General features: G+C 26.4%; 1 protein-coding gene across 1 annotated transcript; it reads left to right on the top strand.

The window, feature by feature from the left end:
* Positions 1 to 7,636: 7,636 nt before the first annotated feature.
* LOC132924663 (plastin-3) lies at positions 7,637 to 16,804 on the top strand. Its single transcript, XM_060989090.1, has 11 exons — positions 7,637 to 8,181; positions 12,698 to 12,862; positions 12,939 to 13,201; positions 13,334 to 13,553; positions 13,627 to 13,781; positions 13,844 to 13,949; positions 14,310 to 14,523; positions 14,582 to 14,720; positions 15,095 to 15,234; positions 15,514 to 15,767; positions 15,856 to 16,804. The coding sequence occupies exons 1-11, from the start codon at positions 8,092 to 8,094 to the stop codon at positions 16,033 to 16,035; spliced, it is 1,926 nt and encodes a 641-aa protein (XP_060845073.1). The 5' UTR covers positions 7,637 to 8,091; the 3' UTR covers positions 16,036 to 16,804.
* The last annotated feature ends 366 nt before the right edge of the window (positions 16,805 to 17,170 follow it).

Genomic DNA, 17,170 nt, shown 5'->3' with positions numbered 1-17,170 from the left:
TGTTGACAATTCATTTTATTTTTACTAGTATTTTTAAGTTTATATTTTTTTTTACTTTTGATTCTTCGCAGTATCAAAATGTTGTACCAGGAACCACCTTCAATGTTGAAAATTCAGGAATTTTTCTGTTTTAAAAGGCGATAACCAAAGAATGTATTTATATGCACGAAAAATCCTCAAAATATGCAATTAAAATTTTATCATAAAATATTATATTAAATTAATTTTAAAAAGATATTTCGCGATTGTCGTCTTCACTAAGTTTTTTTTTTTTATCAATAACATTCTTTCTCTTTAATTTATATATACATTTACAACCGTGAACCGATTGTAATTGTATCGATATTATGTGGCTGTGGATGTGAAAATGTAAGATGAATCAAATATTTATATGTGTTATAGATAAAAATATGCACTATAAAACTATTAATACGCATTAAATATTCTAAATAAGGTAAAGACTTTGAAATATGCAAAATACAATTAGTATTATTTTAATAAGAATGATCTAAATCTGAGATCATTTTCATCAGATTTCAAAAAGCTTATTATTTTAAAATATTAATACCACTTGCATATAAATCTGTTCCCTAGTAATGATCGTAAAACATTTTTGTTTTTCTTTGTAAACTGCATTGAAAAATGAATAAAATCATAACTCCGCTTAGAATCCTAAACATTTGGATATGGGGTTTTAGGTCACGGTAGAACTACTAAACTACCTAGTACCGACTATAAACCAATATAATATCTTTAGAATCAATAAAATGTAAGAGTTATTACTTATTAGTTATTAACCTATAATACCATTATATATTATGATGATGTCTATAACAATTCGCTAATATTGAACTGGATTCGAATTCGTCCTTAAAAATCCCATAAAAAGGTATGAATTGCCTAGATATTACTTTTGCACGATGCGAAATTAATTTTAAATAAGCAATTTTATTTCAAAAGCATTATTTTAATATATTTTTTTTTTGTTATTCTAATTTGTGTGCAAAATGCAAAAACAATATATTATAAATTTAAAATCATTTAAATTAAAATAAAAGAACGTACTGTAATTTAGATAATATAAGTTATAACATTATTATAATTTATAGATATTCAGAGTTTATGATTTGTGACTCATATAAATCATGGTCATTTCTCTAGAAGGTTTCTGACCTCAAAAATAAAAAGGTCAATTATATTTTCCTTTAAATATTAATATTGTAATAATAAATATTTAATCATTGTTTTATCGTTATTATTTAAGTTTTGGATTTGTTAATGTTTTTATTTATTGATTGATTAAAGGTTCTATATAATTAGTTCATAAATTTGATTAGTTATATGAACTTAGAAAACATTATTTCTACTCTCAAATCACTCACAATCAATATCTATAAATTGGAATGATTAATTTTTATTTTGATCATTTTAATTTAATTGTAGTACAATTTTTGACATCATTTAATGAAATCTCAAATCTGTATTTTTGGTTATTAAATCCTTGTATTATATAATATGTAAGAAGAACTGGCGTTCTTTATGTTCCAATTTTGTGACGACAATATTTAACTTTTTTCCAATTTTTTTTTCACAGAGATGTTTAAAATACTCTTCTGAGTGTCACCATATCGCTCGATTTTTCATTTTTCTTTTTGTCCGAGGGGATAGGGGGTTTATATTTAAAGGTTACGGTTTTTTAGAGTGTTATTTAAATAATTTAACGATTTTTTCACAAGGGTGTGTACTAAATGAATCTATGAGTAAATCACTCTTATTAATTTTATTTGTCATTTCAGTTATAAATATTATGAATTAAGTTAAATTATAAAAAATATTATGTATTACGTGACTACTGACTAGGCTTTATAAAGTTTAATTATAATAAAAAACCAATTTATATACGAATCGGTTATTTAATACACGAGCGAAGCTGGGTTATTCAGCTAGTATAATATAAAATACAAAATAGTACTAGAAATTATTTTATAAAAACTGAATCTTTTAGACATATATGATATATGTAATATAACTTTTATGTCTCACTTTTTAATTATTATGTATAATTAAAACATAGTATCAAGTATCAATAAACATTATCAGCTTGCTGCTTGCTATTCAAATTATTATTTTACTATTGAATGAAAATATATGACAGTGACAAATAATACACTTAAGCATTTGGCTAATTATAAATAATTAAAAAATTATCTAGAAGAATATATTATATATTATATATGTTATAACATCCAAATTAATAGAATATTGATAATATATGTATTAAAAATAAATATTAATAAATGAAAAAGCTATTTTGTATACTTCTATTTTATTTATAATCATGTGAATGACGTTAACCAAGTCTCAGTTAATGCATATTGAATACTAGCTATTAGTCATGACAACAATATAACTAATAAGCTATAAACTATTTATTGTTATACTTTTGCTGAATGTTGTTTGTCTGAGGTAATTTTTACCCAGAGCCCAGAGGTAAACCGAATTCAATAATAAAAAAAAACAATATCATAATTTGTGTTTACTAATTGCTTTTTTTTTATGCTTATTATTTTAATATTACACATAATAGAAATATATCATTGTTTAATTCTAAATTCTAAATTGTAAACTATTCAATTTATTATTCCAACGTAATTTACCTCTTCGTTTTAATATACTATACATGCGATAGATATATAATATATCATATAGATACTTAAAATATTACGTGAATAGCGTATTAGTACCATTATATAGAGTTACACTGGTGATCAGGTTGAACTGATAGTACATTATTGGTAGTAGTTATAAGCTATATGTACCTTATTTTTTCTTTTATAAAGAAATGTATTGCAAAAATAATTTTCAATAATTTTGATGATTTCGTTTATTTAAAAATTTATATTTCTATAAACTAACCGATATCGGGGAAGTACAGGGATCTGGAATCATATTTAAAGTACCACTTTAAAATACAGGAGTCAGGAAGTTTTCAGGAGCATCGAAATTTAATATAAGTACACACTTATCCAAAAAAGTAAAAGTGTAATCAAAACAATAAAATAAATATAACTGAAAAAGTGAAAACCTCATTTAACTTACCACGAGAAACAAAAATAATTAAAAAAATAAATTTCGTGTTGGTGGATCAGATAAACTTTGTTTCAAGTCCGACATTTGGTAACTCCTGGGTTAGTGTCTACTGTCTTGACTCTAGAGTAAAATAATTTAGTGACATAATTATTAATAATGTCTTAAAAAATCGTTAGTTAATTGATAATATAATATTATAGTTTTATATTTTTTGAAATGTTGGAAATTATTATTTTGCTGGTTTTATTACCTATTATAAAATGAACAATACCAAATTTGTCGATGTCAAACCACTTTCAGATTTCGAAAGTAAAACCCGTTTACTACTATATGGATGAAGCCTGGTCTTGATTACGAGTGTATGGACCACTGCAGCGGGAGGTCATCACATGCAATGAAATATTTTGTCCCTCCTGCAGTGGTCAGGACACTTGGAAGCTATATACTATATACACTCCAGGAGAAACGAAACAACAATAAATAAACACATGGCGTAAACATGTAACTTATAAAAGGATCCTTTACTTGTTTATAAATATAATTGCTAGTGTTTAGTAAATAGATTGTTATTTAAAAACAAATCTCACTCTGTCAGGGTTCTTGTAACGCTGTTATAATTTTTATTTATACACAATATAATAATAAAATAGTCAAACGGTATGCAAGCATATAGGAGTATAGGACATAGGTACCTACACGAGTTTAAATAACTCATTGGCTCCATATTTTTTAACTCCATATTTGCTGTCGGTTAGTTTCGTGCTAAAAAAAAAATGTTAATTATATTGCTATAATAATATCATGTTTTCTAATGGTATATCATATTATCTTAACGTACCTATCTACATGCTGAATGTATATTATTACACGGGTAATGGAAAATAATTTACTAGAGTTACTTAAATAAAGTCAACTATAAATCTTAAGAATGTTAATAATAATAGTAAACAAATAGCATACAATATTGAAGTCTACTTCCTTTAAAGAAATAACTTTAAATTATTTTTAATAATACATCACTTTTCTGTCTAACGTCTCAGACTTTAAACGTATTATTATAAAAAAATAATTAAGCTAGTTAAGTCGAGATTATTAAAAATACAGTTGTAGCTAGAGTAGTTCATACTTTTTTTTAACTAGCCTTAGTTTCTTAGTGCGTATAATATAATATATAGTCATAACTCATAACGCATGCTGTATAGTATAGGTATCCACGGGCCACGTGCGCATTGCACGTACGTTTCGACGCTAACGTAAAAAAAAATCGTCGTGGGTAACACAATAACGAAAAATGACTAGACTTAAGAATGCGAAAGTCTTCAAGACGCTTCCGAGAATATGCCTACATTATATTATGAGAGCGTTTATAAATTATACAGACAGAAAGCAGTCATAAAACGCCAGCGGCCATGTGGTCTCAATACCGGGATGTACCTTTAAATAATTGTTTAATATTATATGAACAAAACATACTATATACGATATACTTACCTACCTAATAGAGAAACAAACGAAAACAGACAAGTGAATGAGACACGCACGCTTCATGTGTAAAATGTACTTGTACAACTGTACAAGTAATATAATACGTTATTTATGTAGTCATATATATACCTAATAGATATATCAAGCGCTACCGCCGAAACACGAATTCCACAATGATGACTGTTATCGTGGCATCGTCAAATTTCCAATACACCAATATAACAGTAAAATATAATAGGTAGGTAATACATATCAACACGATATATAGCTATTTAATGCCGAATTATCATGTATGCATGATTTGGTTAATTGGGACCGCAGTTGGGAAACTTATTTTTATTCTATTACAGTGGACGCCGCTTATAAGACTTACTTTGGGACCGGCACATAGTGAGTCTTATAACCGAATAAATCTTATAGGCGAAGTGGGAAAAAAAATGTAATTACATATTAATAAAAAATTATAAAAGATGTATGATGTATTTATTATTTATGAAAAAAATTTGTAATTTTGATTTGTTTTGAGTATAAATATTCCGAAAATATAATTATCGTACTCATATTACAATAACGATAATTGCAAAAAATGATAAAATTTGTTGTACATACAAACATTAAAAAGCACGAATTGAAACCAGAAATAACCCAAAAAGAATTAAAAATTAAATTGAAATTTAAAATGTATAAATTCTCAATTACTAAAAAAATATATAATTTTTTATGATTTGGACAAATATTGTAAATTTAAAAAAATTGGGAGTGTATATTTTCAATGTTCTTTGATTATTGCAAGATAATTATAATGGAACGTAGTATTAAATTATAATACTTTTTTTACTCACGAACAAAAATATTCATGTATGATGAAATGTATCTATAAAAAAAAAAATGTCAATTATTCATAAATATTACAAAAAGTCAAAAAGAGCTAAAATTATTTGACATTACCTATATCATGTCTAGCAATGATCTAGTTATTGTTATTATTTTACTAAGCTGTAAAAAAACATACATCATTGTAAAATCACTAAAATCAATACATACTTCACTTACCTACAAACATTTTTAAATTTTCAAATTTTTAAAATAAATATTAATTATATAGATACAGAATATTTTGTACTTTTTGTCCAATTTTTTATAAAACGGACTTTTTGAATGATTACCGTTTTATGCAAAAATGATTTTAATATACCTACTTTACCTACATGTATTAGAGAAATAAATGTCTGATAGACTAGTGATAATAATATAAAGAATTTATAAATTATTCTTAGAAATATAGAATCAGAATGCCATCTAGTTTCTGGCCTGAAATCATTGAATTTAATTTTAACACATCCATTATCATTTATCAGCAGTAGCGGTAATTCGAAATATGCCATACAGCAAAGGTGCTGAAACTGAGAGATTTTGGTTTGGGATTGAAATCAAAAATGTAGGTACATTCGTAATGTTATATCTTATCTATTATGAAATTATTGTTGTTATTTCAAAGTAGAGATTTTTTTTACTCGCCACTTGGGTATTTTAAAATATTACCTAACCCTCCATCAATAATTGTACTAGATTTCCATATCCGCAAATGTATTATGTGCGTAGATTTAATATGTTAGAGAGAGAAAACGAAGTGCGTGTACGGCATCCTATTAATCCGGCCTAAACGGGATGTGGTCGACAATAATGTAACGGCCGATGACTAGACTTGCCATATACGTCATTGTTAACATTTTGTCTTTTTTACATTTCTCGTGAAAAAACAATATTGTTTTAATAAATAATAAAATAATCAAGATGATTATTTGATTTTCTAACGAAATTTATTTTAAAATTGTTTTTCCGGCCCGATGACGATAATTTATTATTAATTGACTAATACGTTTATTGTTCCCTTGCAACAAAATTTGATATCATTTATCTCTAATTGATAATTTTGTCGGTCACTCATTTCGAATTATAAAATTTATTAGTTAGTGTTTGCCTTAAAAACGTATGTCGTAGAATGCTGACCAGTGACCATTGTTTTTTTAGTATGGTAAAAAAATACGTATTGCGTTAAAACTGTGGTGGTTGACCGTGAAAGAATGCTATGATTTGTCTCATAAAAATTGTACAAAAAACGTTTGAGTAAAATGAAATGTGGCAAACCTACACGGAAATGAGCTTAGCAAGATGTTATAGGTACTATATTATTAATAATTAAATAATAAATACCGGAGACCTACGGGCTACAGTGTAATACGGTGAAACTCCGGGAATCACGCACACATCACCGCGATGATTATCATATTATTTATTATTTCTTATAAAACAGCATACGCGTAGGCAGGTAGGTATAACATTGCAATGACGATATTTTCGTATCGTCATCCGTGCCGTGTATTCAGGCCATGCCGGGTTTTGAAAACCATCGAGATGACGTAGCGCCCGCCGCCGTCGAGCACGATAAAACGTGTGTGCCGTGTGGTTCACCATGAATCAGACACGTGATGACTCATGCACATACTATTAGTATTATTATTATTATTATTATTAATATTAAGGGGATTGGAAGCGGTGATTTTCCGTCTCTGTCGGTCACACGCGTGGCAGGCAATATTATACCAATACCGTTTAAACCTGGCTCATTTTTTGAGATAATATTCTGATTTCTGAAAACAGATTTGAATACGTAGCAAAGTCTGTTTCTGATCGACTCGCCTACGTCGTCGATCTCTTTGAACACCGTCGAAGAGAATTGGAAAAATCGGAACGTAACAATTTGTCATATGCAATTATTTTTGGTAAGCTCGAGGCGATAAAATCGAAAACGTGAGTTAGTCAACCTCATGTGCAGGTAAACTTCACGACAAATCCAAAACGTGTTTTCAGAATCATTATCGGCCGATAGATCGTTCGGTCGTCGGCGTGTTGGAAATAGAACACGTCCAACCACAATAAATTCGTATTATAATATTATTATTATACGTCGTATTACGCATCATATGCATTAGACGGAGACGGCATATCATCATCATCTCGGCATACATCGCTTTAGTCGCGACGTTAAAGTGTGCGCATAGTCCACAAGGCGGCGGCGGCGACTACTCCTCTGCCCCGCCGCACCGCACCGGAATCGTGTCCGTCTCTCCCGACTGGCGGTACACGCACGCACACACGATCACATACCACGGACGTCGGACCCGCACAGTCGAGCAGTGAGCACTCTGACCGCCGTCGCGCCTAGTACACGTCGTCACTCGTCACCAGCAGTACGGAGGCGCGCCTCATTTCCGCCTTGTCGTCACTCGATCGTCGTCAACAACTGCGCGGTAACTACCATAACAGTTATCGTCTTGGCTGGTTCGACGTGCAGTACCAATTAGCGAAAAATCGTTATGCCGTTCGGGCTCTAATCGTGAACCGTCGCACCATCATCATCGTCGTTATTGCCGAAATCGTCAGTCGTTTTTGACCGCAGTAAATCCGTGTTGGACGTCCTCCACCCGCCCCCGTGTGTACGGTTAGTGCCGAAAAATGTCTAAGGTCTCCAACTACGTCAAGGCGCTCAACGGCGGTGCGAACGTCACCGCCGCCGACGATGAGCTTAAGGAACAATTTTCCAAGGTAACTGGCAAACGACCTATATCTATCTACCTATTATACTTGTTTCTCTGCTCGAATCCCATACATTATATTTTATTCAATATCATTATTTATATTGCGCCCGACGATGTGGTGCTCAAACTATAATAATTTTATTTGTCACCCGTTGATGCACCTACTGATATATTATCCGTGGGGGCTCCACATTTATCGACAGTTTATTATGTGCATTTTATTTTAGGTGGTATATTGTTATTGGTTACTACTTGCTTCTGGTTTCTGATTATTATAATTGTCAAGTAATTATTGATTATAATTTTGTTTAATATTTCATTTGGCGCTATATATTCATTGGTGTTTTACTATTAAATACTATCAATAGCAATAAATATTAATACTTTTATGGTTCTATTTGACATTATATGCTAATGGTAGGTCTAAATGCAAATGTTACAACTGAGTGGGCAGTACACTGACCATTAGTCAATAATATGCTGATAAGTATTTTTTGTGTTTCTGATAAAGAATAATTTTATAGTTTTATAAATTGATAATAGGTATTAATTGATATATATTGTTTACCAGTGTTTCTTAACATTTTTACAATAACAATTGCTCAAATAAAAATTTTTAGTGACCCCTAAATATATATTTTATACACAAGGATAGATTAGGCACCATATAATATTTCATATTATGCTACAATATTGACACTCAAATTTAAAATATTGTAATGGTAAAGTTGACATGAATATTATTATTTTGTGAAATGTAATTTGCAATTAATTATGACTTGCTTTATATTTACATGTAGATATAAATTAATTTTGTTTAAATTACATTACTCAAGATTAATGGGGTATTCATATTTAATTATATAAGCTATAAATTGATAAAATAAAATTTAATTAAGTTCTATTAAGAATAATTATTTAATATATAGTATATATGTAAGTGCTCACTGTAGAATTATCATAATAGTATATGTTATCTTTCTTTTGTATGAGTCATTCAAATAAATAGTACATCAACACATGAAATAAGTATTAATAATTGATTTATGAGCCAAAGTAAAACATTCTTGTCCTATTATAAAAATGACTAATGAACTAGAGCTTTCATTTCAATGCAAAATGCAATTTTTATGGGTGCTCTTGCTCTAAGACAATGCATTCTAATAATACAATTTAATTATTATGATATATAAATCATAGCAAAAACCCAAAGAATAAAATACACATAGGAAAGATTGGTTCTGGTAAACACAAAACTATTATGTCATGTGTGGGTTGTAGAGAAAAAATAGAGCACTTACAGCCCTCTTCTTATGATAAATAAATTCTACTTTAGAAAAAAAAAATAGTTGACATTTTTGAATCACGTACATAATACATTATAATTTATAACAAATACACAACTTCATATAATTCTAGGTTCTATAGTCTATATATTAGTGTACTCCGGTACTTAGTGTTTTATTTAAATTATGAAGTTTTAAAAGTTTGTATAACCATTTTTTTACTTTTTAAATATTTATTTAAGAGGACACTATCCCTACACATGTGCCTCTATCTTACATACATACAATATTGACCATTTTCATTCAGCAGAATTCATTTTGTGACGTTAGTTTTAATATTACAGTATATTTACCTAGGTATTATTAAATTTAAAGGTAAGAATATTATCTAGGAAATGGCATATGTTTTTATTAATATTATCATTTTAAAGTTGTAATATTTTACATAGCCATAACTTTAAAATTATATTAGCAATAAAAGTATATGATAATTTACAATATTATTACATTTAAATTTAATGATAGGTAAATTTACTTTAATATTAAAGCTAACATCACAAAATGTGTTCTGCTGAATGCAAATTTGCTATGATATACGTTAGTAAGACAGAACCAACACATGCGGGCATAATGTCCTCTTAATATTATTTAATTAATCATAGTATAAGAGATTTTAAATAAATGTGATGGTCCATTATGTTATAGTGGTTATTTGTACATATTAACTTATGAAAAACTTTTTAACTTTAAATATTAAATGTTTTTGTTTTCCTTCTTTAAAAGCCATGATTGTATTAAATAGAGAATTTGATTACATTAAATTATGGTAAGAGAGATAACAATAATCAATAGATAATATAGTGATAATAGAGTTCATAAATGAAAACAATTACAAAATTTATAATTTATTTAGCATTATATTATAGACCAGGGGTGGGCAACTGGCGGCCTGCACTACATTTTCAAATATATCATACAATTTCAAAGTCAATCGTCTATACTTTATGCTACGTCTATGCTAAATTAAAATGCATATTTTGAATGACCTTTTTTTTTTTTGCTCTAAAATTTTAATTTTCTAAAAATTGGCCCTCTAATAACTTTCAGTTGCCCATCCCTGTTATAGACTATAGTACAGTATTATATTATTCTATATTTCCTGCATGAGACTTTTTTTACCAGGGTGTATTTAATTATTTGGGATTTTTTTTCATTTGTAGACTTTTCACATCTTTTTTATTTATTACCTCAATAGTTACTACAATAGTGAAATTTATATTTTTTGTCAATAAGTTATTTCTAATTTTTTCGTTATTATTTTTTATGTACATTAATTTAGCCAAAACATTTTTTTGGCTATTTTTAATGCAGTTGTTGGTTGTTTTAAGGGAATTTTAACCCCTAGCAATTGAATTTTTTAGAGTTTGAAAAAATACATTTTTTATCGTATGTTATATTATACTACTAAACTGCTAGTATTTAACATTAAATTAAAAAATAACTCAATTACTGATATTCATAAAACTTATTATTAATACCTTGTCATGGGTATTATAAATTTATATTCTTTAATTATTGAAATGTTCCTCACATGTGTTTATTACCATTTTATTAAAATTTTATGTTTAAAAGAATTTATTTTACTATATTTTTAATCATTAGAGTTAATTAAACTATATTCAAATTTAAATATAAAAATATTACCCAGGTCCCTATTCAGTATTTTAATTTTTTTTGGTATTTTAATTTTAAAGTAAATAATGATTGAACATTTTTGTAAATGTCTAACCTTTAAATTGTATAGTATGTCAATGCCATTCTATTTACCAATGGCATGTATGAGAACCTTAGAAGCCTAAGAAAGTAGCCAACTGGTTTGATAGCAGTCATTAATTGTTTAAACAATTGTAATGTTTTATTTTGAAATTTAAAAATCATATACAAGTATAAAATTAGTTAGTGTTTCGTACTTGTTACGAACTGGTATAACCCATATAATCGGCTTAATCTTGAAATCCTAGCATCTGTTAATCTGTCTTTAAGAATACTGATTTTTATTTTTACAAATTTAAGACTTAATTTACTAAATCATTTATAATATTTTCCACAATTTTTAACATTAAGCTAGTATTTTTTTTTTACATGGTAAAAATAATTAATTACTAGGGATATACTTATTTAAAATTAAGAATAATACAATAGTAATTTAATTGTTAAGTTTAATTAATAATCTGATACATATATTTTATATAACCATTTAAAAAATGATCAAACCAACAATAATCATTTTAATTATTTTATTGCCAAGGTCAGATATATTTTGAAAATTATAAATAAACATTTTTCTTTTATTATAAAATTATACTGTAATATTTCAACAAAACATCAAAGAATCTTTTAACAGTACTTTTTTTATATTTGATATTCAAAATTTTAATTATAATTATTTATATAAACATAGATAAAAATGTGTTTAAAGTATTAAATAATAAAAAAAATCTATTAAAATTTGAGTTGCTGCTTTGAGTGGTGCATTCAATTCCCAAAAACTTCTTAGGATAGACCTAAGTTAAGAATAATTGATTGAAAAATATGGGATTTATTTTTTTCTTACTTTTACACACAGTGCTGGCCGAAGATATTATAATGCCATTGCAAATTTTTAAAAAGCACCCTTACAAATATAGCTTATTTAATATTTTTATTATTCTATACAATTTATGATTGTTGATAAATGTATTATTATTACACACTGTTATTATTTAAAAAAAATTTTAATTATACAAAAAGTCACGAGTTTTTATAATTTTTTGAGCACCTTCGAATTTGTTTCAACCGCCTGGTTCACGCTTGTCTTGGACCGCCACTTTGTACATACATCTTTGCATTGCACAATATTAAGTGATTTTTAGGATTTTAGAATTATAATAACTTATTACAAATCTAGAATCTGTTTTGAAATACAATACAAATTTAAACAAAAATATTTTTATTTAAATTCTGGTTTTGTTTGAAAAAAAATATAGATATTGTTAGAACCAAGTAGTACAAGTATTACATTTAAGATTACATTTTATATTAATTTTAAATATTGGAACAATTTTATAATCATTCTAAATTTATTATTTATAATTTTAAAATTTCTAGGAAAATTAAGTATTATAAAATTCTTAACTTTTTAATTAAAAAAAAAATTTATCTTGAATAAATAAAACATTTTTTTTTTTTTTTTTTTAGATTGATAAAAATGGAGATGGTACAATTGATCTTTCAGAATTACAAGAGGCTTTAGATTTATGTGGTTTTAAGCTACCTGCATGGAAAGTTCGAAAAATGATTGAAGATTATGATGGCAAAAGAACGGAAACAAAAGGAAAACTTGTGTTTTCAGAATTTAAAAAGGTTGAGTATATTACTTACGAATTTAATTATTAAATAAAATAATTTATTAACATTAGACATATATATATTTTTTTAGTTATGTTCAGACTTAAAAGCAGGAGAAGTTGCTAGCTCATTTAAACAAGTTGTTTCTAAAAAGGAAAACTTAGAAACATTAGGTGGAATGTCTGATGCATCAAGTGAAGGAACAACACATTCTGTACGATTAGAAGAACAGCTTGCATTTTCTGATTGGATCAATAGTAACTTGAGTAATGATCCTGACTTGAAGCATTTGCTTCCGATAGAATGTGAAGGGAAAAATTTGTATGAAAAAGTCATAGATGGAATATTACTCTGGTAAGCATATGTTTATCTTAGACTTAATACTAATAATATTATATCATTTTTAATAATGGTTCTATACATATATTACGATAAATTTTATAAAAATATTATATAAATAATTATTTAATATTTCGTTTTTTTTAGCAAAGTTATCAATCATTCTTGTCCTGATACAATTGACGAAAGAGCAATTAATAAAGAAACAACCAAAAGCAACCTTACTGTTTACAAAAAATTAGAAAATTTAACATTAGCACTAGTTTCCAGTCAATCTATTGGCTGTAATATTGTCAATATTGATGCTCATGATCTTGCTAAAGGAAAACCACATTTAGTCCTTGGTTTACTTTGGCAAATTATTAGGGTAAATATATTTTTGGCAATATAACAATTTAAAACAATAAATGTAATTTAATAATTCTATTTAAATTATTTAGATAGGATTGTTTAATCAAATTACTCTTGAAAACTGTCCTGGGTTAGCTACACTGTTACAAGATGGAGAAAAAATTGAAGAGCTTATTAAACTATCACCAGAAGCTATACTTCTCCGATGGGTTAACTACCACTTGAATCGTGCTGGAGTTTCAAGGTATAATATAATATTTAGTTTTGTGAAGAATTAATTATTTTGAAATGTTCTGTTAATTCTAGACAATGCCATAACTTCCAAAATGATATAACTGATTCAGAAATATACACATACCTTATGAAGCAAATTGCACCACTTGATTCTGATGTTGATATGTCTGCACTTATGGTAATTACCAATAATATAATTATTTCATCTCCTGAGAATTTAGGAATGAATAAAAGTGTTTAAGAAATATGTTTTTTTATTGAACAACATTTAAAATGAAAAAATACTAACCATAAGTTTTTAAAATCAAAATTGAGTGCAGTTATGTCATTATGTCATAGTTCTGACTAATTAAATATAATTTTAATTAGAATATTTCTTATTAATTTAAGTAATTAGCCCTTTGTTCAATAAATATTTATTTTGGCTTTATAAATGTGTTTTTAACCATGTTTTATTTTTAATTAATTTACTAACATTTTTATTGACTATTTGGATTTGTTGATAAACATAATTTAATTAAATGTATTGTCTATTAAGGAACCGGATTTGAACAAAAGAGCAGATATAATGTTACAGCAAGCAGCTAAGTTAGGGTGTCGTAGTTTTGTAACACCCGTTGATGTCGTGAATGGTGTATACAAATTAAATCTTGCATTTGTTGCTAATTTGTTTAACAATCATCCAGGATTAGATAAACCTGAAGGAGAAATAGCAGGATTAGAATCAATTGAAGAAACAAGAGAAGAAAAAAGTTAGTTTTTATATTTCATTTTAATATTATGTATTGATTTTTCTAATTTTTATTATAGCTTACAGAAATTGGATGAATTCTATGGGCGTTGCACCTCATGTTAATTGGCTTTATTCAGATTTAGCAGATGGTCTCATCATTTTTCAATTGTATGATATTATTAAACCAGGAATTGTAAATTGGTCTAAAGTACACAGGTAAAACTTATCTTTAAATCTTAAAATAAAATTAATGTTATTCATCTATTATTCAACTTTAAGTTTAGAACATAGTTTGTATTAGAACATTGGTTATTTTATGATATTCCAATTTTGATGCAAGTTTTAATTTACAAAAGATTATAAAAAAATGTTCATATATTGCTGAAAAATTTTAATATTTTATAAAATCAATGAATAAATCAATGTGTATTAATCATTTGATGATAAATCAATTTACTCTAATTCTAATGCTAACAGTACAAGGTTGATTCTAAAATAAATAATGCACTATAAAATCCTTTTAATTTATTTTTGTATAATTAGAATATAATATAAAAATTAAAATCTTTTATATTATGTTTACATTATAGGAAATTTTCTAAGCTACGAAAATTCATGGAAAAGTTGGAAAATTGCAATTATGCTGTTGAGTTGGGTCGTCAACTTAAGTTTTCGTTAGTTGGCATTGCAGGACAAGATTTAAATGATGGAAATGCAACTCTTACATTAGGTTAGTTAAATCAATCAATTAATTTTGGTATAGTAGAAATGAGCCAATGTCATCAATATTATGACTTATTTAATTACTTTAGCCAATATGTCATAATTTAAAATTTTTAGTTCAATAATCATATCTGCCAAGGACAATACAATTAGAAACCAAATTTGATTGTTGTCTATTTTTGATTTCTGTTGTATTATAAGTAAAAAGTATTAAATTGTAATAGTTTAGTAAAATGATATACTATGATATATTATGATAGAAAATTACATTTGTTTTTTATTATAGCTTTAATTTGGCAACTAATGAGAGCATATACTTTATCTGTCTTAACTCAACTTGCCAAAACTGGAAGTCCTATGATTGAAAAAGAAATTGTTACCTGGGTTAACAATAAGTTACAAAATGCCAATAAATCTTCAACTTTGAAAGGATTTCAAGATCATGCATTATCTGATGGCCGAATTGTTATTGATTTAATTGATGCAATAAAACCAGGCACTATTAATTATGATATAGTTAAAGAAGGTGGCGATGCTGAGGTAATATTTCTAATAAAAATAATTATCAAACAATTGCTTCTTGGACATTTCAATATCTGATTATTACTAAATTAAATTATTATTTTAGGATAATTTAGCAAATGCTAAGTATGCAATATCAATGGCAAGAAAGACAGGTGCTAGAGTGTATGCTTTACCAGAAGATATTACGGAAGTAAAACCTAAAATGGTAATGACACTCTTTGCGTGTCTTATGGCTATTGATTATGTTCCTTACATGGACGTTACTGGAAAATCAGACTCGTAACCAAATTATGTATTAATATTATTCTTAGAAATTATCAACATTTACAGTTCTATATACTTTATTTATTTATACATAAATATTTGTAAATTATTTTATATTGAAAAATATTTTTTTTAATTTTGGAAATTGACAGCATTTAAACATAATATGTTGGCTGTCGATAAGTTTGATGTACAATACAATTTTTATAAATATATTTAAATTTTTGTAATAGGTATTAAGTATGTTTAAATCAACTTTTATTTTCCAAATATTTTGTATATTTGCTAAAAACGAACACTTGGCAACATTTGTTACCAACTTTTTATATTTTGATTACTAATATAACATAAGATAATAACTTTTAGTCTTCAATCATTCTTATTTCGGCTATTAAATATTAAAACAAGTTTATTAAAGCTGAAATTAGTTGTAGAAGACTGACTTACCAATTAATATTTATATATTTGCAAATAAGTACATAACAATAAAAAATATTTTTAATGGGTGGTTAATAATAATTACTTCAAAATTCAAATATTATTGTCATAATATGTATTTATTTTGTATTACAACTTAAAATTATTATTTTAATTTAATTTATTTTTATATTTTATAGTTTATTAATTATTACTAACATAAATAAATGTGTACTTAAAATGCTAAGGTTAATTTTCTTTAATTTTTTGGTATTTTATTGTTTATACGTTTTTTTTAAATTTTATTTTATTGAAATGATTTATTTATTTTATTATTATTGTGATTGCTAAAATAAAATTATATAAAGTAACATTTGAATTTTATATCCAGTACCCTAAGCTCTTTTTAAGGTTTAATCCACCTAATTGGTCACTTTAAATCAATTTAAAAACTACACTAATTTCAATTCTTATTTTTACATTTAAAAGTTGATCAATCATAACATGTTTTATATTTTCTCCAACCATTTTTTTTTTATTCTTTAGTCTTCCAAACTTTATATGATGATAAATTTCACTATAAAATATTTCAATTAGGAAAAAATGACTTATGTGAAAATGATTTTAAATTGTATTATTTAGATGAATTTTTTATTTATAAATAAATTATAGTAATTGTAATATATTTTTTTCATTTATTAATTAAAGGGTTTTTAAAATTTAATCGGAAAATTATA

This window comes from Rhopalosiphum padi, chromosome 3 (assembly GCF_020882245.1).
Source record: "Rhopalosiphum padi isolate XX-2018 chromosome 3, ASM2088224v1, whole genome shotgun sequence".
NCBI classification, from domain to species: domain Eukaryota; kingdom Metazoa; phylum Arthropoda; class Insecta; order Hemiptera; family Aphididae; genus Rhopalosiphum; species Rhopalosiphum padi.
The sequence above is the reverse complement of the archived record's forward strand: the minus strand, read 5'-3'. Positions and strand labels throughout refer to the sequence as shown.

Bases quoted from the DNA above. Each gene is read 5' to 3' on its own strand.
- LOC132924663 (XM_060989090.1), top strand. From the start codon at position 8,092: ATGTCTAAGGTCTCCAACTACGTCAAGGCGCTCAACGGCGGTGCGAAC. The intron at 12,863-12,938 runs GTTGAGTATATT...ATATTTTTTTAG, and splicing joins TGTTTTCAGAATTTAAAAAG to TTATGTTCAGACTTAAAAGC. The intron at 13,202-13,333 runs GTAAGCATATGT...CGTTTTTTTTAG, and splicing joins ATAGATGGAATATTACTCTG to CAAAGTTATCAATCATTCTT.